This window comes from Adiantum capillus-veneris, chromosome 20 (genome assembly GCF_014529385.1).
Source record: "Adiantum capillus-veneris isolate H3 chromosome 20, ASM1452938v2, whole genome shotgun sequence".
In the NCBI taxonomy this organism is placed as follows: domain Eukaryota; kingdom Viridiplantae; phylum Streptophyta; class Polypodiopsida; order Polypodiales; family Pteridaceae; genus Adiantum; species Adiantum capillus-veneris.
This window is the reverse complement of record NC_140950.1, coordinates 85,500,462-85,525,164: the sequence shown is the minus strand read 5'-3', so window position 1 is coordinate 85,525,164 and position 24,703 is coordinate 85,500,462. Positions and strand designations below refer to the sequence as shown.

Sequence of the window (24,703 nt, the reverse complement as noted above, 5' to 3'; positions counted from 1 at the left end):
TGAGGAGTGCAGAGAGATGAGATCCCAGCTTTAGAGGGATCTTCTTTTAGGAGTCATCAATTACAGACAGTCTCGCATTGCTTCCCACCACCTTGTGCAACGGAAGAAACGATCTTACTTGGCCCAGATGGAGCGAGACTTGTATTAATAGTTCTCGAGTAGAGACTCAAGAGAGGCATGGCGATTCTTTCATGAGCATTCCCCTCCCCCAGTGATTACTTCTCCTGATGTATGGGGCCAATATGCGACATCGTTATATACGGTTCCTGGACAGGACCCCTTTCCAGATCCTACAGAGCCATGGCCAACTACCAACACCTTCTTTACCACTGAGATGGTAAAGAGAGCCATTGACAGGATGAGGACCAGCAGGGCATATGATCATGATGGTCTAGTAGCAGAGCACTTTATACATGCTAGAGATATGCTGGTAGGGGTTCTTGCAGTGTTGTTCAATTGTGCCATGTGTGAGGGGTTACCTGAGACTTGGAGGTTGTCTACTATTGTGCCTATCTTCAAGGCAGGTGATCCTACAGAGCCTGGCAATTACCGCACTTTTATGATTGGCCACACATTGGCACGATTGTATGCATCCATTCTTGAGCAACAGTTGAGTAATTGGGCAGAGGGTGAGGGTGTACAAGCAAAGGGCCAGGCCTGTTTCAGGAGAGATTTCTCCACTCTTGATCATATTTTGACACTTAGAGCCATCATTGAGGAGGGCAGGTCACATGGGAGACGGATTCATTGTAGATTTGTGGATTTCCGCAAAGTATTTGACATGGTACTGAGAGCTCGATTGATGTGCAAACTGTAGGAGATGGGGGTGCCCATAGTGTTGATTTGGGGAATTATGGCTCTATACTGATCAATGATGGGACATGTACGCACCCCAGAGGAGACATCTGATTTAGTTGACTCCACCATTGGGGTGAAACAGGATTGCCCATTGTCTCCTACTCTATTTGGTATGTATGTTGATGAGGTGTTTGATTACATTGACAGAGAGGGTGATAGAGGTACCCAGCTGGCAAGGACGTGGATCCCATTGTTGTTATATGCTGATGATGTTGTGTTGATCTCTAACTCACCAGAGGGTATGCAGCTGTTAGAGTTACACCACCGTTGCTTCGCCATTTTGTACGGCTAGTGATTGTCCCAGGTTGGCCACCCATCACACATCATGTAGATTGCATGGTGTCTGCGTTTTGGAAATCTTGCTGCATTTTTCCGTGCTTTGCTTGCGTTTTTGGTGATTTGCGGTGTTTTTCACAAAACGCTAATCTTGTGCACCTGAAAAAAGGAAGGAGAATGTGGATGCAAGTTTTGCTCGCTTTTTCTATCACGATCACATCCCCTTCATAAAGGCTTGGTAAGACTTACTATCAATTTCAATTTTTCATACAATCAATCATCTCGATTCTCGTTCTCATCTAAATAGTAAATACTGATACCTCTTGTGTACAATGTCTAGGTCGGAGTACTTCAAGACCATGTGCACGAGGATTGGAGAGTATGGGGCACGCTATGTGCCACCCTCTTCCGAGGCCCTCCGTACTACTCTACTCGATAGAGAGAAGGCCATTGTGGAGATGGCAACCCTCAACATGAAGAGGCAATGGACGAAGTATGGCATGACCCTCATTGCGGATGGATAGAGCGATACTAAGAAGAGGTCCATTGTCACGTGACACATCCAACCCTATGTATCCGTGGACAAGCTACAGCATGATCAGGGTTCAATCAGTCCAGTCAGTCTAGATTAGAAGTGATCTAGCACTTTTGTGATTCTATTCGTAGACCGTGCATGCCCAGTCACTTAGTATAGATGCATATCCTCTAGTTGCACACAGCATGATCATAAGCATTTCCATCAGAATCCATCAGATTCCATCAGTGGAATTTTCCAGTGCATTTAGTCTATTTTCCCTATTTTTGACATTTTTCACTTATTATTTTTAAGTGACTTGTTGGAAAGTAGGTAGGGCAAATTGAGTAAGTTTGTATGTAAGCAAACCTAGACTAGCACTAAATGGCAGAAGAGGCAACAGGAGCTGTCACAAACGAGAGCGCATAACAATATAAAATATACTCGGATAAATAGAATTTATCACTTAATACTGAAGCCAAAGGATATAGAGAGAAATAGATAGAGAGAGAGAGAGAGAGAGAGAGAGAGTGAGAAGATCGACACAGTACTGGGGACCAGAAGATGGTCTGGTCCCCCCCCCTTAAAGAGAATCCTTTATTAGGGAGAATCTTTTTACAAGCACGAGAACAGGAGAAAACCCCTCCATTCTAAATCTCTGACTAGATGGTCGTTCCTTCCTGTAAGGGAAATCCGAGAGACGAGCTCTCAATCCTTTTTCCGTCGGTACTCGGAGTTGAGACTCCGCAGACAATTTCCGAATTCCGTTTCCGGAATTCCCAAGCGTAGGCCGAAGCCTTCTCACTTCTCCTTCGCGATGAAGTACCTGCAAACACACACGCAAACACGCGACAACAATTCGTATGGCAAATCCACAATAGATACCTATCGCTCTTTCGCGGGAAAAGCGACTTCCGTCCTTCGTAGTCTCGCGATCTCTTGCATTATCTAACGGAAGAGTCTTCTCTTGCTGACGTTGGTAACTCCCTTTCAGTGAGGGCATGTGGTGCTTTTATAGCTCCTTCGCCACGGCATGAATAGCTGCTTGCATAGAGGTCGCGGCCGTTTTTTTTTTTTTTTTAATCTGCTTTACCCGAAATAGGGAGAGAGAATTCGCTGGCTGGTTTTGTTGCTTTATTTTCTAAGTGGCTGCCCACTTATTAAGTGGGCGGCCGGCATATTTTAAAATTGATCTGAACCTGCCCAAAAACTCAATAAAACCTTATAGGTTTAAAACAATGCTTTTCACAACACTTCCCAGGCGTCCCCTGGATGCAACCACATGCACGAATGCAATGCAAACATAGATTCCTCGCGGGAAAGCGTCTGCTCTTCCCGGAAAACTCGTTAAAATATTCCGCTTTTTAAGAAAAGCTTCTCAGAACCCATCTTTATTCTTGTGCTTGCGTCTTTACGCGTATTCCTCTTTCCAATTCGGATTTCCTCTCGACTATGGATATCCCCTTTCCGATGCACCCGTCACCCACCTTGTGACGCATCAGGAATACCCATTACCTAGTCCTTTTCTACCGAACTTACGGACAATCCCCTTCATGATGCTCTATGTCACCCATCCTATGACGCATCAGAGATGTCCGTTCCCGGATGGTCGGATACTCCTTTCTGATGCTCCCTGTCACCCATCCGATGTGACGCATCAAAAGTACCCGTTCTTGGAGGCCTTACAGATATTCCCGTTCACAGTGCTCCCGCCATCACTTTAAATGACGCACTAGGAATACTCTGTACTCGGATGTCTCCAGTGAGAAAAACCCTCTCACTTAAAATTCCAATAATTCATTTAGAATTATTTTTCCTGTTGTTCCAAGCGGGAAAACCCTCTCACTTATAATTCCAATAATTCATTTAGAATTATTTTTCTGTCAGATAAAGCCAATTTAGCAACAGGAACCAAGCTTAGCAGGCAACTTCTCAAGCAAGAACTTGGTGGATTTCCTCCAAGCAAGACCCGGAACTTAGCGTTTGCATCAACAACCATCGCCAAGCAAGTCCCATCCTGGAGTTTTTGCATCAAATCTTCCCCGCCGGAATAACTCATCCCTAGCGTTAGTAAAAGCCATTATCGACATCAATTTTTGCGAAGGTTTTCAGCAAGTATGAGCAACGTTTTTCAGCCATGAAGAGCCCACAAATTCAGCCCTAAAAAGTAGCAGATTCAGCCCGGAAAGACCATCAGTTTTCAGCCTAAAGAAACCTCAGTTTTCAGCCCTAAACCTGCAGATTTTCAGCGATAAAGACCCACTGAAACAGCCCCCCAAATCAGCGTTTTTGGATTGTAGCAAATTTCAGCCCATAGCGGTTTTGGACAGCACATACAAGATTGCAGATTTCAACCCTTAGGTCGGTCTCGTCATCACCGTCGTCATCCTCCACATAGCCTAGACTTGCATCAGTCTCATGCATCACCATTGTACCAGATTGTGCAATCATAAGTAGACCACTCTCGCCGACGAGAGTGGGGCCTTCGGAGGAGGGTTTTACAACGTCTCTGGTGTCGTATCTCTCTTCTCTCTCTATCTCTCAGTCTCATTCACTTGCACGCACAGTGTCCATTCACTTGTTTGTGATCATAGCACTCTCTCATTAAGAACGGAAGGCTCTCCCTTCCATAAGAACAAAAAGGAACCTTGAGCACAGTTCAAAGCACTCATCTTGAGCAAAGCGCAAACATTCAATCCGTTGCACCTAACATTGGTATCAGAGCTTTGGTAGTGTTCTATATCACTCAAGGAAAGAACCACAAGAATCACAAGAATTTTTTTTGCTTGTTGAGGTCGCACGAACCCAAGTTCGCTTGGGAGTGTCGATTACTGATCGTGTTTTTGAAGAGTGACAGGAAACCCAAGAAAGAATGGCTTGTCCAGCCTCCCCTTGTGTCTCTTTTCACTCATTGAGAGCGGACCGTGCACTTAGCGGCCGGCCAATCAACGTGAGGTGGGAAAAAGCAACCTTGGTGTGAGCGCAAGGCCACCAAGGGGTGCGCCCGCGGAAAAGAGTAGAACTCGATTAAAGAGAAGATCCTTCTCAAACATGGTTTGCCAGCGAAAGAAAACCCTCAAGAACCTCAAGAACCCAAGAACCCAAGTTCCTCGTGAACTTAAGAACCCAAGACCCGCAAGAACCCAAGTTCCTCGTGAACTTAAGAACCCAAGACCACAAGAACCCACGACTTCAGAATGGTCATCACTCGAAGCGGAATGGATACTTTGCTTCAAGGTGATGAGCATGAGAGAGGCGAAGAAGAATTTTCCCCACTAGGAGATTTTTCTGACCCTTCCCCATCTACGACAAGGATTGCACTAACTTCTATGAAGGAGTTGCCGCAGTTGTTTATGGACAGGAAGTTAGACCATGAAGAAAGAAGGGCAGCCATAGATCGTGACTACGAAGAAAGAAGGGCAGCCATAGATTGTGAATACGAAGAAGAAATGGCAGCCATAGAGCGTCAGTACGACTTGGAAGAAAAAGAAAGTCAAGCAAGATTTGATCGCGAGAACAAAGCAAGAATGCAAGAGATGTTGCGACTCTTTTCTCAAGTGCAGGCACAGATGCAAGAGATTCAAGAAAAAGAGACTCTCTCAGTATATTCTTCTCCCAAGCATGACACCCAAGATTTGCATGATTATGAGAAGCATGATGATTTAAATGACAATGATTTGCATGATGATTTGATTGACAATGATAAGCATGATGATTTGGATGATAATGATGAGCATGATGGTTTGCATGATCAAGATGTGATTTCTCACAAGCATGATGAGTTGCATGAAGATGATGTGATTGTTCACAAGGAAGATGTGTTAGTTGATGCTTTTGCTAGCGAAGCTAACATCATTACAGATTCGATCAATCACGAAGAATCGATCTTGGCTTTCGAGTCGAGGTCCAAAGAACCCCCACAGGACGATTCGATCATTCAGGAAGAAGCGATCTTGGCTCTCGAGCCTAGGTCCAAAGAACCCTTACAGGAAGTATTATGTGTTCGCATGATTGATACGCACGCATTGTTCGAGTGTTTCATTCGTGATCGTTTCTGTATTTTAGTCAGCGTCTTTATGTGATCCCTTTTCCAAGGCATGACATATTGTACGTTGAGCACGTTTCACTCATGAATGAACACGAATGTATGTGGATTTTTCATGAAAAGTATGCATTCAAGGAAGTCACATTCCATGTCTCTTCCTTGGCATGACACGTTTGCAGAAAGAGCACATGAAAGTATGAGCACCAAGCATGGGCATTTCCGTTGTGAATTGCCAGAGTTGATTGCTTTAGATCAGAAGAGAAAGATTCGATCTCATTGTTTGCAGGTGTGTGGTGAACGGGTTAGCACTCCATCTCTTTGTTCATCTACATTGCATGCACAATCTTTGAGGAAGACAAGATTTTTTCCACTCACTTTACGTGGAATAGGTATGTTCATGGTTTTGTGTTGGAAATGGTTTCAAGAAGTTTCAGCCATGGAGATTCTTGAAGAAGAAAGAATCATGACTCTTGACGAAGTTGAAGCATTGAAGGAGCCACAAAAGACTTTGTGTCGCTTTCGGCGCGGCCCAAAGAAGCAAGCATTGCAGACATTTATGAAGTTCAAGTACCGCACGACCCACACATCAGAGTGGGCCGGCGAAGAGTCCCTTCCAAGATTCCAGATGCTGTTGGCGATCTCCCTCGACGCCATACAGTTCGGTACTAGTACCTCACTTTGAAAAGGAGAGGATGTCACGTGACACATCCAACCCTATGTGTCCGTGGACAAGCTACAGCATGATCAGGGTTCAGTCAGTCCGATCAATCTAGATTAGAAGTGATCTGGCACTTTTGTGAGTCTATTCGTAGACCGTGCATGCCCAGTCACTTAGTATAGATGCATATCCTCTGGTTGCACACAGCATGATCATAAGCATTCCCATCAGATTCCATCGGGGGAATTTTCCAATGCATTTAGCCTATTTTCCCTATTTTTGATATTTTTCACTTATTATTTTTAAGTGACTTTTGTTGGAAAGTAGGTAGGGCAAATTGAGTAAGTTTGTATATAAGCAAACCTAGACTAGCACTAAATGGTAGAAGAGGCAACAGGAGCCAAGCTCTGCAGGCAACTTCTCAAGCAAGAACTTGGTGGATTTTCTCCAAGCAAGACCCAGCACTTAGTGTTTGCATCAACAACCATCGCCAAGCAAGTCCCATCCTGGCGGTTTTGCATCAGATCTTTCCGGCCGGAATAACTCATCCCTAGCGTTAGTAAAAGCCATTATCGACATCAGTTTTGGCCTAGCGTTTTTCAGCCAAGAAGAACCTGCAAATTCAGCCCTAGAGAGTAGCAGATTCAGCAGCCCTTAGGTCGGTCTCGTCGTCACCGTCGTCATCCTCGACATAGCCTAGACTTGTAGTCTCATGCATCACCATTGTACCAGATTGTGCAATCATAAGTAGACGACTCTCGCCGACGAGAGTGAGGCCTTCGGAGGAGGGTTTTACAACGTCTCTGGTGTCGTATCTCTCTTCTCTCTCTATCTCTCAGCCTCATTCACTTGCACGCACAGTGTCCATTCACTTGTTTGTGATCATAGCACTCTCTCATTAAGAACGGAAGGCTCTTCCTTCCATAAGAACAAAAATGAACCTTGAGCACAATTCGGAGCACTCATCTTGAGCAAAGCGCAAACATTCAATCCGCTGCACCTAACATCCATCCATGGCATTGTTGCCTATTCCAAAGGGAAGATGTATTTTGCCCAACACTCTTATGATGCCACGGAGACAAGAAAACAGATGTCCTTGCGGGTGAGTGGGCCTCCGCCATAGAGACCATTGGGTCGGACGTTGTGATAGGTCTGGTCATCGATGGGCAGGTATCAAACAGGGGCAGCCGGAGCTATTTTGGAAGGCACTTATCCTCACATCATTGTGTCTTTTTGCATGGCACATTGCTTTAACAACCTCTTGAAGGATTTCGGCAAACTACCTTGGATAGAGACTCTCATTGCATCCACATCCAAGGTGGTTGCTTTCATCAACAACCACAACATACTTCGAGCCAAGTTCTTGAAGCGGTCAGTGGGCAAAGTGCTTCTACAATATTGTGAGACCCGCTTCGTCTACAACTATCTAATGGTGAGCCGCTTTGTAGAGTGTCAAAGTGCAATGCGGCAGCTCTTCATCAGTGCAACGTTTGCTCAGACTACCCATGCAAGTACAGTCGCAGGGATCATTTGTACAGAGAAGGTGGAGGATCCTGAGTTCTGGGAGTCCCTAAAGAGTATTTACAAAATGGTAAAACTAGTGATCCACTTGCTTAGAGTGATGGATGGTATGCAACCTTGCATTGGCAAGGATCGCATGGTCGAGGCCCTTGAAGAGTATGAGAAGAACCCAAATAGGCTCGAAGAAATCAAAGAGCTTTGCAGTAGCAGATGGGATGCCTATAGTTCACCTCCTTATGGTGCATCTTTTGTGTTGGACCCAGAGTTCCAGGGTGCAGGGCAAGAGCATGATTCGGAGGTAAACACACATTGGAACACCATCTTGAAGAAGCTTCACCCTGATGGTGTCATGCAACGCAAGATAAAGGATCAGCTTGCATTTTACAGGGATATGCGAGGATCATTTGGGACAGCCGATGCCCAAATTGATCGCACCAAGATTTCCTCCGTCTTGTGGTGGCAAGAAAATGGTTCAGATGGTCTCGATCTTCAGCGACTTACCGTCTGCATTCTCAGCCAAGCAGTTAGCTCCTCTTGCTTGGAGCAATTGTGGAGTGTATATAGCCACATTGCATCTAGAAAGAGGAACCGACTTGGAGTGGAGAAAGCAAATGATCTTATTTTTGTCAGTGCAAACTTAAGAATGCTTTGCAAGTCAGCATCCAAAGTGACAGATCCCTTTCTACAGTGGGAGATGGAGGCAGAGGCAGAGGTGCTTGGAGAGGCAGGAGGATCTACGCATGAGGATGAGCCTATGCAGGAGGATTGGGATGATATTGACGACGTCCAGGACTCCACTACAGATTGGAAGATGGGATGCTCTTCTTCCCCTACCTAGAGGTGAACATCAGGCATGAGTCATGACTCATTGCTCATTGGTTTTTGATATTTGTTTCCTTTGTGGCCGTCGGCTTTGCGCCCTTTTTGTATTGCACTACCATATGAGTAATTGAGTCTTGACATGTCACCTATTGACTCTTACAATTGTTATTTAGCACTCTTAGCCTCTACATGCCTTTTTGTAGCGCCTTGGCTGGCCTTGTAAGCCATCTTTATAATCTATAATCTATCATCTTTTTGCTCCAAGCTTTTGTGTGGAGTCTGGACTCTATTCTTCAACTTTGAGTTAATGTTCTTTCTATGAAGAATCAAGATTCTTTTGTGAAGGATGATCCCAATTCATGCATTGTGTATTGCGCAATTGCGTGTAAGCCTTAAGACTGAAGAATCATTGCAGAGCATGCCTAAATAGGATTCTACTTAGACTAACGGGTGTGTATGGCTCTGTCACGTGACACATCCAACCCTATGTGTCCGTGGACAAGCTACAGCATGATCAGGGTTCAGTTCAATCCAGTCAGTCTAGATTAGAAGTGTCTCACACTTTTTGTGAGTCTGTTCGCAGATCGTGCATGTCCAGACACTAAGTGTAGATGCATATCCTCTGGTTGCACATAGCATGATCATAAGCATTCCCATCAAATTTCATCAGAATCCTTCAGGGGAATTTTCCAGTGCATTTAGCCTATTTTCCCTATTTTTGACATTTTTCACTTATTATTTTTAAGTGACTTTTGTTGGAAAGTAGGTAGGGCAAATTGAGTAAGTTTGTATATAAGCAAACCTAAACTAGCACTTTTTGGCAGGAGAGGCAGCAGGAGCACCATCGCTCAACAGGCAACTTCTCAGCAAGAACCCCCCTTGGTGGCGTTTTTCCTCCAAGCAAAGAAGCCCTAGCCTAGCGTTTTCATCAGCCCTTAGCGTTTTTCATCAAGGCACCACTGCTTGAAGACATCAGCAGATAGCGGTTTTCATCAAGCTTCGTCGCAAGATCACCCACAACCCTAGCGTTTCCTGAGTCCCCAAATCGCCATCCATTGGCATGGCGTTTTTCAGCAGATGAAGACCAGCAGATGAAGACCAGCAGATTTCAGCCCTCATAGCAGCAGATTTTCAGCGACAAAGACAAGCAAATTCAGCGTTTTTCCTAGCGTTTTCAGCAAACAAAGACCTGCAGTTTTCAGCCCTAAAGATCTGCAGTTTTCAGCCCTAAAGAACCATAAGATTTTCAGCAGGTAGAAGTCAGCCCACAGCAACGTTTATGGACAGCAGATAAAGAGTAGTAGATTTCAGCCATAGCGTCCGTCTCGCCATCCCCGTCGTCGACATCGACCTAGCTTAGGCTTGCATCAGTCACATGCATTCAGTTTGTACCAGTTTGTGCAATCAATAGTAGACAACTCTCGCCGACAAGAGTGGGGCCTTCGGAGGAGGGTTTTACAACGTCTCTAGTGTCGTATTCTCTTCTCTATCTCTCAGTCTCATGCACCTTCACGCACAGTGTCCATTCACTTTGTTTGTGTCCATTGCACTCTCTCACTAAAGGAACGGAAGGCTCTCCCTTCCATAAGAAAAAGGAACCTTGAGCATAGATCGGAGCACTCATCTTGAGCAAAGTTCAAACATTCATTCCGATGCACCTTACATTGGTATCAGAGCTTTGGTAGTATTCTGTATCACTCAAGGAAAGAATCACAAGAATTTTTTTTGCTTATTGCGGTCGCACGAACCCAAGTTCACTTGGGCGTGTCGATCACAGTAACACGGAACGGGCGGAACGGGGGCATTTCGTTCCATAACGGCGTTCCGAGCAAGGCCGGCCGGAGAAACGGCTACGGGAACGGGCGGATGTTCCGGTTCCGGAACGTAACAGCGGAACAGCGGAACAGCCGGGCGGAACGGGGACGGAACGGTCCGGAACGGCCGGACGGAACGTCTGGCGGCAGTTTTTAAAATTCAAATTTGGGTGGCAGTTTTTAAATTTCAAAAACAAGTGGCAGTTTTTGGAGCGCCCACTCATGGGATGGTTCACACTAGAGGTGTGTGTGTGTTTGGGGGGGGGGGGGGGGGGGTCTTCACTATTTTCTCCTATAAAAGCTAATGCACACCCCTCACAATTTCATAGCCCTCACTCTCCCGCATTGCTACTTGAGTCTTGAAGCGCCACTCTCTCCCTCTCACCCTCCCTCTCAAGCTTGAAGCTTGAAGCCACTCTCTCACACCCTCTCTCAAGCTTGAAGCTTCAAGCCTCTCTCACCCTCTCTCTCAAGCTCGAAGCCACAAGCTCTCAAGGTTGAAGCTTCATCCCTCTCGCAACTTGCAAGCTCCATTCCAATTTCCTTCATTGCATCCCTCTCTCAAGCTCCATCCCTCTCTCAACTTTCAAGCTCCATCCCTCCATCTCTCTCTTGAGTTTCAAGCCTCAAGTCTCAAGCGCCATCAACATGGCACAAGCTTCCGCATCAAATGAAGGTCCCTCGGTTGGTAAGAGAGGAAAGAAGGATGAGCCTTCATGGTGGGATGAGGTGCACTCCGAAGTCTTGGGCAAAGAAGGCGGTGCAAGATCATGGACGTGCAAACTATGTGGATTTCAACGCAAATCCGGGACAAGCAAGGTTCGAGCACATCTCCTTCACATAGTGGGGGAGCAAGTGAAACTTTGCATTAATGTGACGGCCGAGAAGAAGAAGGAGCTTGAGATCAAGGATGCCATCATAAGAGCCAAAGCAAATGATCGACCCAAGCGGAGAGCCATTGACCCCAATCACTTGGTTTTTCCTTCTTCTACTACTCATTCGCACGCTTCCATTGGAGGTAGTAGTGCGGCGGCTCAATCATCATTTCAAACGAGCACTCCCTCTCATCCCACCCATCGTCAACAAACTCTAGATTCGTCATGGGATCCCAAGAAGGAGGAGGATGTGGATGCCGCCGTTGCCCGCTTTTTTTATCACGATCATATCCCTTTCATAAAGGCTCGGTAAGTTCCAAGTTCTCAATGCTCTTTCATATCATGACCATAACTAGTATGTTTGTTTTTCAATCTACATTGTCTTCTCTTTTGACCTTTGTGACATGTACATTGTATAGGTCGGACTACTTCAAGGCAATGTGCACAAGGATTGGGGATTACGGGCCACGCTACGTGCCACCCACTTCAGAGGCCCTCCGTACTACTCTTCTTGATAGAGAGAAGGCCGTTGTGGAGATGGCAGCCGTAAACATGAAGCGACAATGGGCCAAGTATGGAGTGACACTCATTGCAGATGGATGGAGCGACACAAGGAGGAGATCCATTCATGGGCTTGTGGCTTATTGCAAGGGAGAGATGTACTTTGCCCACTCACATGACGCCACAGAAACAGGGAAATCCGCCGATGTGCTTGCTGGAGAGTGGGCGTCTGCCATAGAGATCATTGGCCCAGAGATGGTGTTGCAGCTTGTCACGGATGGGGAGGCATCAAACAAGGCAGCCGGCGCCATTTTGGAGGGCATGTATCCCCGCATCAAAGTGTCATTTTGTATGGCACATTGTCTCAATAACCTTTTAAAGGATATAGGGCGCCTACCTTGGATTGAGCCTCTCATTACAAGTGCGTCCAAGATAGTGTCCTTCATCAACAATCACAATCTCCTTCGTGCTGCATTCTTGAAGCGGTCAGGGGGTAAGGTTCTCTTGAAGTATTGCGAGACCCGCTTTGCCTACAACTACCTAATGGTTCATCGCCTATGCGAATGTCAGAGTGCAGTGCGGCAGACCCTCATCAGTACGGAGTATACTTCCTCATCCTACGCAGGTTCAGTCGCAGGGATCTTATGTGCAAGCAAGTCAGAGGATCCCCAGTTTTGGGAGTCACTGAAGACTATAGACCAAATGGTACAGCCGGTACTCCACTTGCTTCGAGTAGTTGATGGCATGCAACCTTGCATTGGCAAGGTTTATGAGGCCATGGATCACATGGTGGAGGCCCTCCAAACACTTGAGCCAAATGCAGATAGGTTTGAGGAGATTAGCTTGCTTTGTCAGAGCAGATGGGACGCCTATGCTTCCCCTTTCCATGGTGCGGCTTTTGTGCTGGATCCAGAGTTTCAAGGTGCAGGACAGGAGCATGATGGGGAGGTGACCAAGCAATGGAACGAGATCTTGACCATGTTTCACCCTGATCGAGAAGAGCGCCGCAAAATCAAGGATCAACTTGCTATGTACAGGGATATGCGAGGATCATTTGGGCTTGCCGATGCCCAAGTTGATCGCACCAAGATCTCCTCAGTTTTGTGGTGGCAAGACTATGGCTCAGATGGGCCAGAGCTTCAGAGACTAGCTATCCGCATCCTCAGCCAAGCGGTTAGCTCCTCTTGCTTGGAGCAATTGTGGAGTGTTTATAGCCACGTTGCATCCAGGAAGAGAAACCGACTTGCAGTGGAGAAAGCAAATGATCTTGTATTTGTGAGTGCAAACTTGCGTATGCTTTGCAAGTCAGCATCCAAAGTATCAGATCCCTTTCTACAGTGGGAGATGGAGGCAGAGGCGGAGATACTTGGGGAGGGTGGATCTACAGAGGTTTTACATGAAGTGGATGATGCAGACGAGCCTGTTGGGGATGAGGATTGGGATGACATCCATGATCTCAATGACACCACTACAGATTGGCAGGCTGGCTCTTCTGCCACTGGTCCTTGAGCCTTGGCCCTTGACATGTTTCCATTATGGCATTTTGGCATCTATGTATTGAGCTCTTGAGTCCATAGTGGCTAGTCTTTACTCTTGAGCCTCGACTCTTATCTTTTCTCAGTGCTTACCTTTTTGTAGTGCCTTGGCTGGCCTTATAAGCCACACTTGAATTTATACTATATAGTCATAGTCTTTTAAGTTTTTAATCCGTCTTTCTGTCTATTCAACTTTATTGAGCTCTTCAATCTTTGCACTTCCTAGATAATGTTATTTGTGATGCACTTAGTATGTTATGAGGTGTCTACAACCCCGGTAAATTGAATTTACATCCGCAACCACTAACGCGCATCGCGCACAAGCGACATGTTGAAACTTAAAACATGCTTGAACATGATTCTAATTATCCAAGTAGGTGTTAGAAGCTTGGCTTATAGTTGTTTCCTAACTTATAGGTTGTTTTGAGGCTAATTTCAACGTTTTTTGGTGGACCGTTCCGGCGTTCCCGTTCCGGTCCCCGCCTATACGTTCTGGTACCGTTCCGGAGCCCCCCGTTCCGGTTCCCCATTCCCATTCCAAGTAACTTTGGTGTCGATTCCTAATCGTGTTTTTGAAGAGTGACAAGAATTCCAGGACAGAAGGGCTTGTCCAGCCTCCCCTTGTGCCTCTTTTCGCTCATTGACAGCGGACCATGCACTTAGCGGCCGGCCAATCGACGTGAGGTGGGAAAAAGCAACCTTGGTGTGAGCGCAAGGCCGCTAAGGGGTGCGCCCGCAGAAAAGAGCCAAACTCGGGTGAAGAGAAGATCCTTCTCAAACACAGATTGCAAGCAAAAGAAGAACCTCAAGAACCTCAAGACCTCAAGACCCTCAAGAGCCCAAGAACCCAAGACCCACAAGAACTCAAGAACTCAAGAACCCAAGTTCCTCGTGAACTTAAGAACCAAAGATCATAGTGCATGGTCATCACCCAAAGCGGAATGGATACTTCGCATACAGGTGATGAGCATGAGAGAGGCGACGAAGAATTTTCCCCACCCAGAGATTTTTCCGACCCTCCCCTTTCTCCATCTACGCCACGAGGTTGTACCAACTTCCATGGAGGCGATGGTCAAGTCGATGTTGGACATGATGGCCCAACAACAAGAAGCGAATCGCAAAGCGACTCGTGTTGCTCTGGCACAACAAGAAGCGAATCGCGCACGTGAAGAACGAAACGAAAGAAATGCAATACAACAAGAAGCGACTCGCATTGCCTTGGTACGCGAGCGCGAAGAACGCAACGAAAGAATTGCCATACAACAAGAAGCGACTCGCATTGCCTTGGAACGCGAGCGGGATGAACGAAAAGAAAGAAAAGCACAAAGATAGGAGGAACCTGAAGCAAGACAAGCGGCCGTGGAGGCAGATCGGGAGACTCAAAGAGCGGCCTTGGAGGCCGAGCGTGAGGCTCAAAGAGAACTCCGCACTCAAGAATTGCTTCGCCAAGTTCTTGCCTCGAAGTCTGAACCAACCAAAGATGTTGGTAGTTCCTGAAGTGGCGCAAGCCGGGATGCGGACTCCAACAACCCAGTCACAGAGAAGTTGACTTTTAGTAAGTATGATGGTAAGATGGATGCTACGGTTATTCATTCTTGGTTGCATCAATTTAATGTTTATTTTGCGACAACTAAGAAGACAGGAATAGAAAGGTTTTGACGGCAGCTATGTACCTTGCCGGTGATGCCATCAATTGGTACCACGCATGGCAAGAGGAATAGTTAGCCGCGCACCTAGAGGAAGCCGACGAATTCACGCTCCTTTCCTTCAATTGGGTTGATTTCCAAGACAAGCTCAAGGCGCGGTTTATGCCACCACAGTACCTCGCACGATTGAAGGACGATTGGCACGCTCTCAAGCAAAATGATATGCCGGTTATGTCTTTTTATAATCGTGTTTTGCAGCTAGGTACCCAATTACGCAAGTCGGATGATGAGTGCAAAGAGGCATTCCTTTTTGGGTTGGACGACTACATCAAGTTTGATATAGAAGTCTTCGACCCAATCGATCTCAACAAGGCGGTAGCAATTGCTCTCTCCCAAGAGATGAAGCACAACAAGGGAAAGCCTAAGGAGAACAAAACTTCTCAAGAAACATCTCAGAATTCTCAAAACACGCAGAATGGTAAGAACGGTAAGAATGGTAAGAATGGTAACTCTTCTAGCCCTTCTTCCTCTAATTCCTCGGAAAAGAACTCTAACAATGAACCTAAGGGTAAGGCTAACACAATTGCTAAACCTAAGCTTACTCCATATGAAAAGGTAGCACAAGGAATTTTAGGACGATACATCACGTCGGATGAGCAAAGCACTTATTCTAAGGAAGGTCGTTGTTTTTATTCTCACTTTAAGGGTCACATAAAAAGAGCATGTCCTAAGCTTGAAACAAATGAATATAAAGAATCCACAAAACCCACTTCCTCTGTCAATGCAATTAATGACAACACGAGTGTGTCCCAAGTTTCTCCTGACCCTCCCATTGATGAGTCTCTCATTAAATGTTATGGTCATATGACGGGACAGCGTTTTGTCATATTGTTTGACCCAAGTAGTATGCATGATGTGATCAGTCCCTCTCTTGTTGAGAGAGCCCGCCTAGAGGTTAGTCAGAAATCTCCTCTCAAGGTCTCTGGCTTCGCTCCCGGAATGGACTCTCTCATCACGAAAGAGTGTCTTGGTGTGTTGTTTATAGTTCAACAAGCTGTTTTCCGTAGAAAATTTTTTGTCTCTCCTCTCTCACGATGTGATATGATTTTGGGCATTCAATGGTTTCGTGAGTATAACCCTCTCGTTGATTGGGCGAAAAATACGTTCACTTTGAATGCCAAAAGTGACTCTCCCATTGTCATTCGTGGAGAGGAACTTGTTCATTCTCCCTCTCTCATTGCAAATATGCAGGCGAAGATTGAAAAGATTTCGGAGAAGGAGACTCTCTCAGTCTCTTCTTCTCCAAAACATGACACACATGATTTGCACGTGAAAATTGGCTAAATAGGAAAATAGGTCTATTTGTAAAAATGCTCCTGATGGGTTCTGACTGTAATCTAATGATCATGCTGTGTGCAACCAGAGGATATGTATCTAATCTAAGTGCCTGGACATGCACGGTCTGCGAATAGACTCACAAACGTGCCAAGACACTTCCTAAGCTAGGCTAACTGAATTGAACTGAACCCATGTCATGAAGTAGCTTGTCCACGTACACATAGGGTTAGATGTGCACGTGACAGTTGAGATCTATGGGATCGAGTACCTCGACATCATACTTGATATACTCGTCCAATTCATAAAGGAATGCCTCTTTGCGCTCATCATCCGATTTGCGTGATTGGGTGTTGAGCTACAAAATACGATTAGATAAATCATAAAGACATAACTGACATACCATTTTGCTTGAGACTGCGCCAATCGTCCTTCAACCGTGCTAGGTACTTGGGTGGCATAAACCGCGCCTTGAGCTTGTCTTGGTAGTCGGACCAATTGAAAGAAAGGGACGCACCTTCTTCGGCTTCCTCTAGGTGCGCGGTCAACTATGCCTCTTGCCATGCGTGGTACCAATTAATGGCATCATCGGCAAGGTATATGGCTGCCGTCAAACCTCGCTATTTCCTGTCTTCTTGGTTGTCGCAAAGTAAGCATTAAATTGATGCAACCAAGAATGAATAATAGTAGCATGATGCATCCGTCTTACCGTCATACTTACTGAATGTCAACTTCTAAGTTCTCAGTGACGGGGTTGCTGGAGTTCGAATCTCTGCTTGAGCTACTTGATGAACTACCAACATCTTTGACTGGCTCGGGCTTCGAGGTGAGTACCTGTAGGACCATGCGTTGGTCTCTCTGCGCCTCACTCTCTAACTCCAAGGCCGCTCGTCTTTCTTCGGCCGCCAAGCGCGCTTGATCGCGCTTATGCTCCAAGGCTAACCGTCTGTCTTCGCACTCGCTATCCAATTCTGCCTTTCTTTCTTCTCGCTCGCGATCCAAGATTGCCTTTCTTCCCTCGGCCGCCAAGCACGCTTGATCACGCTCGCGATCCAAGGCTGCCTTTCTTTCTTCGCGCTCGCGCTCCAGGGCGGCGCATCGCGCTTCTTGTTGTAACATCATGTCCATCATCATCTTGACCAAAGCCTCCATAGGATTTGGTGCAATCCTTGGCGTAGATGAGGAAGGGGGAGGGTCAGAAAACCTACTGGTGGGGAAAATTCTTCTTCGCAACCTCCATGCTCATCACCTCCACACGGAGTATCCATTCTACTTCAAGTGATGACCATACACTGCGATTTTGGGTACTTAAGTTCACGAGGAACTTGGGTTCTTGTGGTTCTTTGGTTCTTTCTTTAGCTTGCAATCTGTGTTAGAGAAGGCTTTTATCTTACCCGAGCTCTACTCTTTCTTGCGGGCGCACCCCTTGGAGGCCTTGCGCTCACACCAAGGTTGTTGTTTCCCACCTCACGTCGATTGGCCGGCCACTAAGTGCACGGTCCGCTCTCAATGAGTGAAAATAGGAACAAGGGGAGGTTTGACAAGCCCTTCTTTCTTGGGTTACCTGTCACTCTTCAAAAACACGATTAGGAATCGACACAACCAAGTGGACTTGGGTTACATGCGACCGCAACAAGCAAAAAAATTTATGTGGTTCTTTCCTTGAGTGATATAGAAACATTGCCAAAGCTCTGAAACCAATGTAAGATGCAGCGGAAGTAGATGTTGAACTTTGCTCAAGATGAGTGCTTCGAACTGTGCTCAAGGGTTCCTTTTACTAACGGAATGGAGAGCCTTTCATTCCTTTAATGAGAGAGTGCAAATGATCACAAACAAAGTGAATGACACAGTGAATGAAGGTGCTGAGACTGAGAGAGATGGAGAAGAATACGACACCAAACTGTTGTCAAACCCTCCTCCAAGGCCCTACTCTCTATGGTGAGAGAGGTCTATGCTATTGATTGCACAAATCTGGTACAATGTTCTAGATGCAATGGACTTGCCGACAATCTCGACGACAATGATGACGACGATGAGACGGGCTGAAAACTGAAAACGCTAGGGACTGAAATCCTGGAAATCAAAAATGGAAAAATGCATGAATAAAAAGGATACGTTGATCGAAGCACTTAAGGGAGACCTCGTAGCTTGCAAAAATAACCCCACAAAGGAGGGAGAAAATCAACCCTCAATGATAAAGCAACTCGCAAGCATTAAGGAGCAAGTGAAAACTCCACGAGAAGAGAGAGTAGAAGGCACGAACAACCTCTTCATGGGCAAAGCACCTATTCAAAACACAAGAGAAGGTTAATAAAGCTAAAAAGTGGATCGAGGACGCAAAGAAAGGAAAAGATAAGATGCTTGAAGCCACAGTGACATCCACTATCATCAATATGACAATTGAAGAAGAGCAAAAGAGAAAGACTAGAGCCCTTCATGTGCGTGTTACAGGTTTCAAAGACACTAGAAAAGTAGAAGAAGAAGTGCAAGAGCTCTTGAAGCACATGGGTAATTCTGAATGCAGCGTTTTTTGGGTTACGCCCCCTGTTGTTGCCTCCCCGTGAGGGTGCGGTCCCGTTGCAGCCTGCATTTCATAACCCTCCCCCTGTAGCACCAATGACGGCACCAGGGCATCCCTTCGACGACGTCAGCAAGGAGAAGTACCCCTGTGCGTTTTAAAACGTTGTACCAAATCAAAACCCCTTGACCACGATAGCTTGTTCCACTTGTCGATGACCTTGAGGCCCCTGTAATCCATAGCGTTTTTAAACGCTACCTGGCTGAGGGTTTTGAGCGCCTTTTGAGCATTGGAGGAGATTCCACTATGTAGCTTGGGGAAGCAAGAAGGTGGTGGCTTGGAAGGAAGTTTTCAAGGCACTTGGGAAAGTTGGAGCCCATTTCTTTTGGAGCCCTGTGTAGAGTGTGTGGAGCGGCTTGGGAGTTGGTGCAGCCATTCCTTGGAGTGCGAAAGGAAGAACATTTTTCAAATCTTGTAACTTCAACATGGCACCCCCTTGCTCGAGCGTCGACAACAAATTAAACGGCGATAAATACGCCCATTGGAACTGATTATGCGACTCACGTTCACGTAGAAAGGCTTATAAGACATAGTCAACAGCTTGGAGCTCCATCCTACGAGGATCCCAACAACAAGTACACCCACCTTCAAGATTATGAGTATCAAAAATCGTCTGTCAATTGAGGTGCCAATAATGCGAAGGCAATGTCAGCCATTGCGAAATCTCTTACAAAGGAAATTTTTGTAGCTATTCAAACTTTGAAGACTTCCGACGATATGTGGTTCAAGCTCCTTGGAATGTTCGATCGAGATTCTACTATGCAAGCAATCACCCTTCTTGAACAATTATTTGTCATCAAGTTTCCACCCAAAAGTTCCATGCAATCATTTTTTATAGAGACTAAGGTTATTCATGATCTACTATCGGCTATGAAAAGTTCACTAGCCAGTACTCAATTGGTTACTTTGGTACTCATGAAGTTACCTGAGGCGTATGAACGGTCTCTAGGACACTTCGAGTACAAATCACAAAGGAAAAGCTGGAATTTGTTGATCTCGGCTCTTTTCTCATTGACGTTGAAGCCGTGTTAAAAATTCACACCAAAATTCAGATTTCTGACAAAGGAATGGAAGCACTTGCTGCTTCAGATTCCAGAAAGAAGACCAAGAGCCGTTGTTACAACTGTGGAAAGCGTAAAGCGTGGTCATTTGTCTAAAGATTGCAGATCCAAAGGCAAAGACAGACGCTCTAAACTTCCAAAGCCAGTTTCTATATATCCCTAGATAGGAGTGTCTAGAATCCTAGGAGGATTAGTACCGGCAATTTTGTGAGCCTGTTTGCACGATCTACATGTCTGAATGAGTCCATTAGATTAGGTTTTCCAGTTTTGGAACCCTCTTGTTGTCACAAGACGAGCACCACGAATAGGCTTTTAGCACTTCAATAACAACCGAACTGAAAGAGAGAGAGATGACACGCGACACGAAGTGGCAAAATTCCACCCAAGAGAGTATTGGCCCCAAACCTTGACGCCCCTTTTGGTATTTCTTTATATTGCATCAACACAGTACAAGCAAGTACTCCAAACTCTGCACCTTCTCCAGGAAGCATGCCAGAGAATGAGCCCTAACCTCACATTTAAAGCACCTAGGCCCCAAAAGCAGTTTAAAGTAAAAAGCCTTCAAACTCAAAAGCATCTAGTCCAAAAGCAAAGCCAAAAAGATGCCAACGCAATTTACGAAAATCTGCCACATCATCAATTTGCGCAAGTCTAAAGAGTCCAGCTTTATTTAAATCCTTTATGTCACTCGGGGCCCCATCGGACCAGGTTCCCATAAGTTGGTAGGACTTCTTCTTCTGTTACTTGTTCTCTTAGGGTTTAGGCTCCTCGGCCGGCATCTACAAGTTGACTCCATTCTTCAGGGCTTTGACACGTTAGCGGTTTGTTACATCTCCCCTTCTTGAAAGAGAGTAATCGTCCGCGATTGCAGCATATTTGCAAAACAACTCAAGTTAGCTCAAAAATTTCCGAGGGTCATTCCGAGGTACAATCAGTTTGCTCTTTTTGTTAAGGAGTTAGCATCTCCTTTCGGCTCTTTTGATCAAGGAGTTAGCTTCTCCTTTCGGCTCTTTTTGATCAAGGAATTGACTTCTCCTTTCGTCCAGATCGAAACTCTTGATATTCCGGCGTAGTAAAATTAGCCATCACATCCAGACAGAACTGATCTTCCACGGGTGTCTTGATGCACTAAAATTACATACCCAGGCAATCTCATTCAGTAGTTGGCACATCACAATGCAACACAAATGCTTACATATGCATGTTACAAGACACAACAAACAGCGCTGTTGAGCACTCCCCCGAGACAAACGGTCTGCGGTATGAAGCTACTCAATGACTACCTCATCACTCCCCCCGCAAATAGCCTAAAAAGGTCCGGGCCATGAGCTCAGAAGACTGTACAACCAAACGCTCCCCAGACCGCAGTCTACGTCGCTTGGAGGTTCAAGCATACAACCAACCGCTCCCAAGGCATCGGCCTGCGTCGTTTGGAGGTTTTCAAACATACAACGAAACGCTCCCCAAGCATCGGACTGCGTCGTTCCGAGGTTCAAACGATACCAAAACAGTATTTCTCACTTCTCCACCCAGGAGTAAAATCACCAATCAATGAAACCAGTATTAAAACCAGAGTCAAATAGTTCAAATAGACACTAAGATAGGTTCAAAACAAATACCATCCATTTCAAACAGATTCCAAACAAGATCAAACAGAAGTCAAACTTAAAAAGCAATCTCGACATCGGTCGAGCTCGAAAAGTCAACTGACTTTCCATCCTTAAACCTGCACCAAAATTAGGGTTAGGTTCATTCCATAAGGTCGTAGCCGAGCACAACATGGTCCATCGGCTCTTGGACAAACAGTGTTTCGTTGGCGGCGATGGTAGTCCCAAGATAGCAATCGCACTGGACCTCCAAGGTCATCTGCTCGTGAAGAGACATCTACTGAGAGATGTTGAGAAACTTCGAGTTATAATAAGCTAAGGTTTCCATGGCAAGCATTTCAGGATACCCCACTCTGCCAGAAGTTGCACTCAGAAAGAAGATGTCAGAAACCATATAACTTCGACAGAAAAAATTCTTAAAAGCTTGCCAAGTCCTTGGAAGTGTGCGGCTTGGTAGCTATAGACATCTGCATGGTACTGTTTCTGAGAAAAACAGCAGCTCAAAACAAATCTTGGATCCTTCTCTGGCAAGTGCTCTTAATGGCTTATGCCCTGTAAGACATGAGCGGTGAAGACGGGAGCGCATCTGATGCGCAATGAAGTCAGGGTGGGAATGGCTAATAAGTCCGGGTTGGAGGATGAAGATACCTCGAATAAATTCCAGAAGTCTCTGGAGTCCGGGTTGGAGAGCGAAGATACCTCGAACAAATTCCAAAAGTCTTTGGATTGCTCTGTCTGCTCTTTTGATGGACCGGTATGCTTTCAGAAAAGCACACGTCTGATGCTCCGATACCACTGTCACAAGACGGACACCACGTGCCAATAGAAAAGAACAGGCTGAACAGACTTTTAGCACTTCAATAACAACCGAACTAAAAGAGAGAGAGAGAGAGAGAGAGAGAGAGACGACACGCGACATGGAGTGGCGAAATTCCACCCCAGAAAGTATTGGCCCCAAACCTTGGCGCCCCTTTTGGTGTTTCTTTATATTGCATCAACACAATACAAGCCAATACTCCAGACTCTGCACCTTCTCCACGAAGCATGCCAAAGAATGAGCGCTAACCTCATATTTAAAGGCCCTAGGCCCCAAAAGCAGTTTAAAGTAAAAAGCCTTCAAACTCAAAAGCACATGGTCCAAAAGCAAAACCAAAAAGCTGCAAGCACAATTTACGAAAATCTGCCACGTCATCAGTTTGCGCAAGCCTTAAGAGTCCAACTTTATTTAAATCCTTTATGTCACTCAAGGCCCCATCGGACGGGGTCCCCATAAGTTGGTAAGACTTCTTCTTCTGTTACTTGTTCTCTTAGGGTTTAGGCCCTTCGGCCGGCATCTGCAAGTTAACTCCATTCTTCAGGGCTTTGACACATCAATAGTTTGTTACACTTGCAATAATGGTTTGTACTCGCATTTTGAAAAGTGATGTTCCACTACAGTGGACATCTAGCATGATATGCATGTAGTTTTAGGTTAGAGGAATCCAACGAGCCAATCCCTGCATCAATCGGATTCTCCATGTGGACAAATGTGACAATTTTACCCAAAAACCTAGCGGAAATTGAGTTTATTAATAAATCATATTTATTTTTTTAACTTTGTCTTCCAGTTTTGCCCTACCTATGCCTTCGGAAGTTCTTAAGCCCAATTCTTACCTATGAAGGGAGCAAGGGAGCCCAGGGATTGGATCATCTCTAGCTAGCGCTTGGCAGCAACAGATCAGCCTTATCATTTTGTGCATCAGATACCTACATTCAACCCTAGCGTTTTTACTCCAAAACACAAGACAACCATTTGATACTTTATTGCATGTAAGACGCATTGCCTCCTCTCATTGTGTCCGATGTCAAGGAGCTGACGAGTCTGTTATGAATTTGGTTTGAGATTGTCACTGCTCCCGGACTTTCATCAGGCAAGTTTTCTCTACTCTACGCCTTCGTTTCCCATCTAGAATCTTTCACAGACAGTTCTAAATTTTTAGCGTCCTCCAACAACTACAGTCTCCATTTGAGGTCCTCTTCAGTTGGATCGGATTTGGATTATGTGGACCATATGGCATCAACGTAACTCTCAGATGTTTCATGCACTAGAAATTGATCCTTTCCATTACTTCAAGTTTTCGCTTGGACAAGCACTACACTATGCTTATGATGTGGGAGACATCTCTCTTTAAATCCCTAGGATTTTCTTTGATTATTTCTAGATTTCTGAGCATCACAATGCTCGTGTCCCGAACTTCTTTATTATGGGTTTTCTTCGCTTTAAGGTTTCCCACTTCTAAATTAAATCAAGAAAAAAAGTGTGTGTGGGGTTTGGTTTGGCTCTTTTTGAGAGAGAGAGAGAGAGAGAGAGAGAGAGAGAGAGCGCACCAGTTCTGTTTGACTGTCTACCTCCAAATCTTCCGCTACCATCTTGAGCATCACCAGACTCGAACCAAGCTCCTGAAAGCAAGCAAATTGAGCTTTTCTCTTTAGTAGGTTGCGAGCAAATTGAAGAAGTAGGGTTACCATGCGGAGGGTCTGGTTGGCATCGTCGAGAGTGCTTATGGCAGAACGCATGCGATCCAGTCCTACTGACATTTTCGCTGTCTTGGCGGGACAAATGAAGAGTGTTTAGACGCTATGATATACCTACATGCAGAGGAGGGAAATTTTGAAGTAGCATACTAGGAAATTTTTCTTATTTATTTTTGGGAAATGTTCTTTTAAACCAAAAAAAATACAAAGAAAGCCATGTTTCATCCCAGCCATGACATCTCCCAACAACCACCCTATACATAAGTTACATCGGCTAACTAAGTTTGAGACCTTTAGTAACAAAAAGGAACTTAGGTTGCCACCAAGGAGTTAGCTCTCCCACAGCACCCCCCTTGACCGCCAACCGAGTGCTAAGGGGACATCACGTCAAGAAAGAAGAAAACATTTTTTCTTTTTCTTTCGTTTAAGGAAACTAACAGTGTTGGTCACCGTGCCCGAAACTTGAACAACATGGCTGATCAGATCAAGCTTTAGGTTCTGATTATCACATGTCTTACGCCAAATTGACTAGAGTCGATCGTC

The 24,703-nt window shown here is 45.5% G+C and overlaps 2 protein-coding genes across 3 annotated transcripts in view; one reads left to right on the top strand and one right to left on the bottom strand.

Moving 5' to 3' along the window:
- The window catches only part of HPY2 (RING/U-box superfamily protein), a 28,221-nt gene extending 3,913 nt beyond the window's left edge, over positions 1 to 24,308 (bottom strand). For both annotated transcript variants that reach the window (XM_086491664.1, XM_086491665.1), the window contains exons 1-2: positions 24,152 to 24,308; positions 24,014 to 24,085 (exon numbers count right to left, since the gene is read on the bottom strand). In XM_086491664.1, coding sequence (XP_086347790.1) covers positions 24,014 to 24,085; positions 24,152 to 24,223 — 144 coding nt within the window. In that variant the 5' untranslated portion in view covers positions 24,224 to 24,308. The remainder of the gene's footprint in view (positions 1 to 24,013; positions 24,086 to 24,151) is intronic.
- Positions 11,649 to 13,393, top strand: LOC147432855 (uncharacterized). Its single transcript, XM_086491492.1, has one exon. It carries the CDS (start codon positions 11,711 to 11,713, stop codon positions 13,391 to 13,393), a length of 1,683 nt encoding a protein of 560 aa, XP_086347618.1. The 5' UTR covers positions 11,649 to 11,710.
- Positions 24,309 to 24,703: the final 395 nt, after the last annotated feature.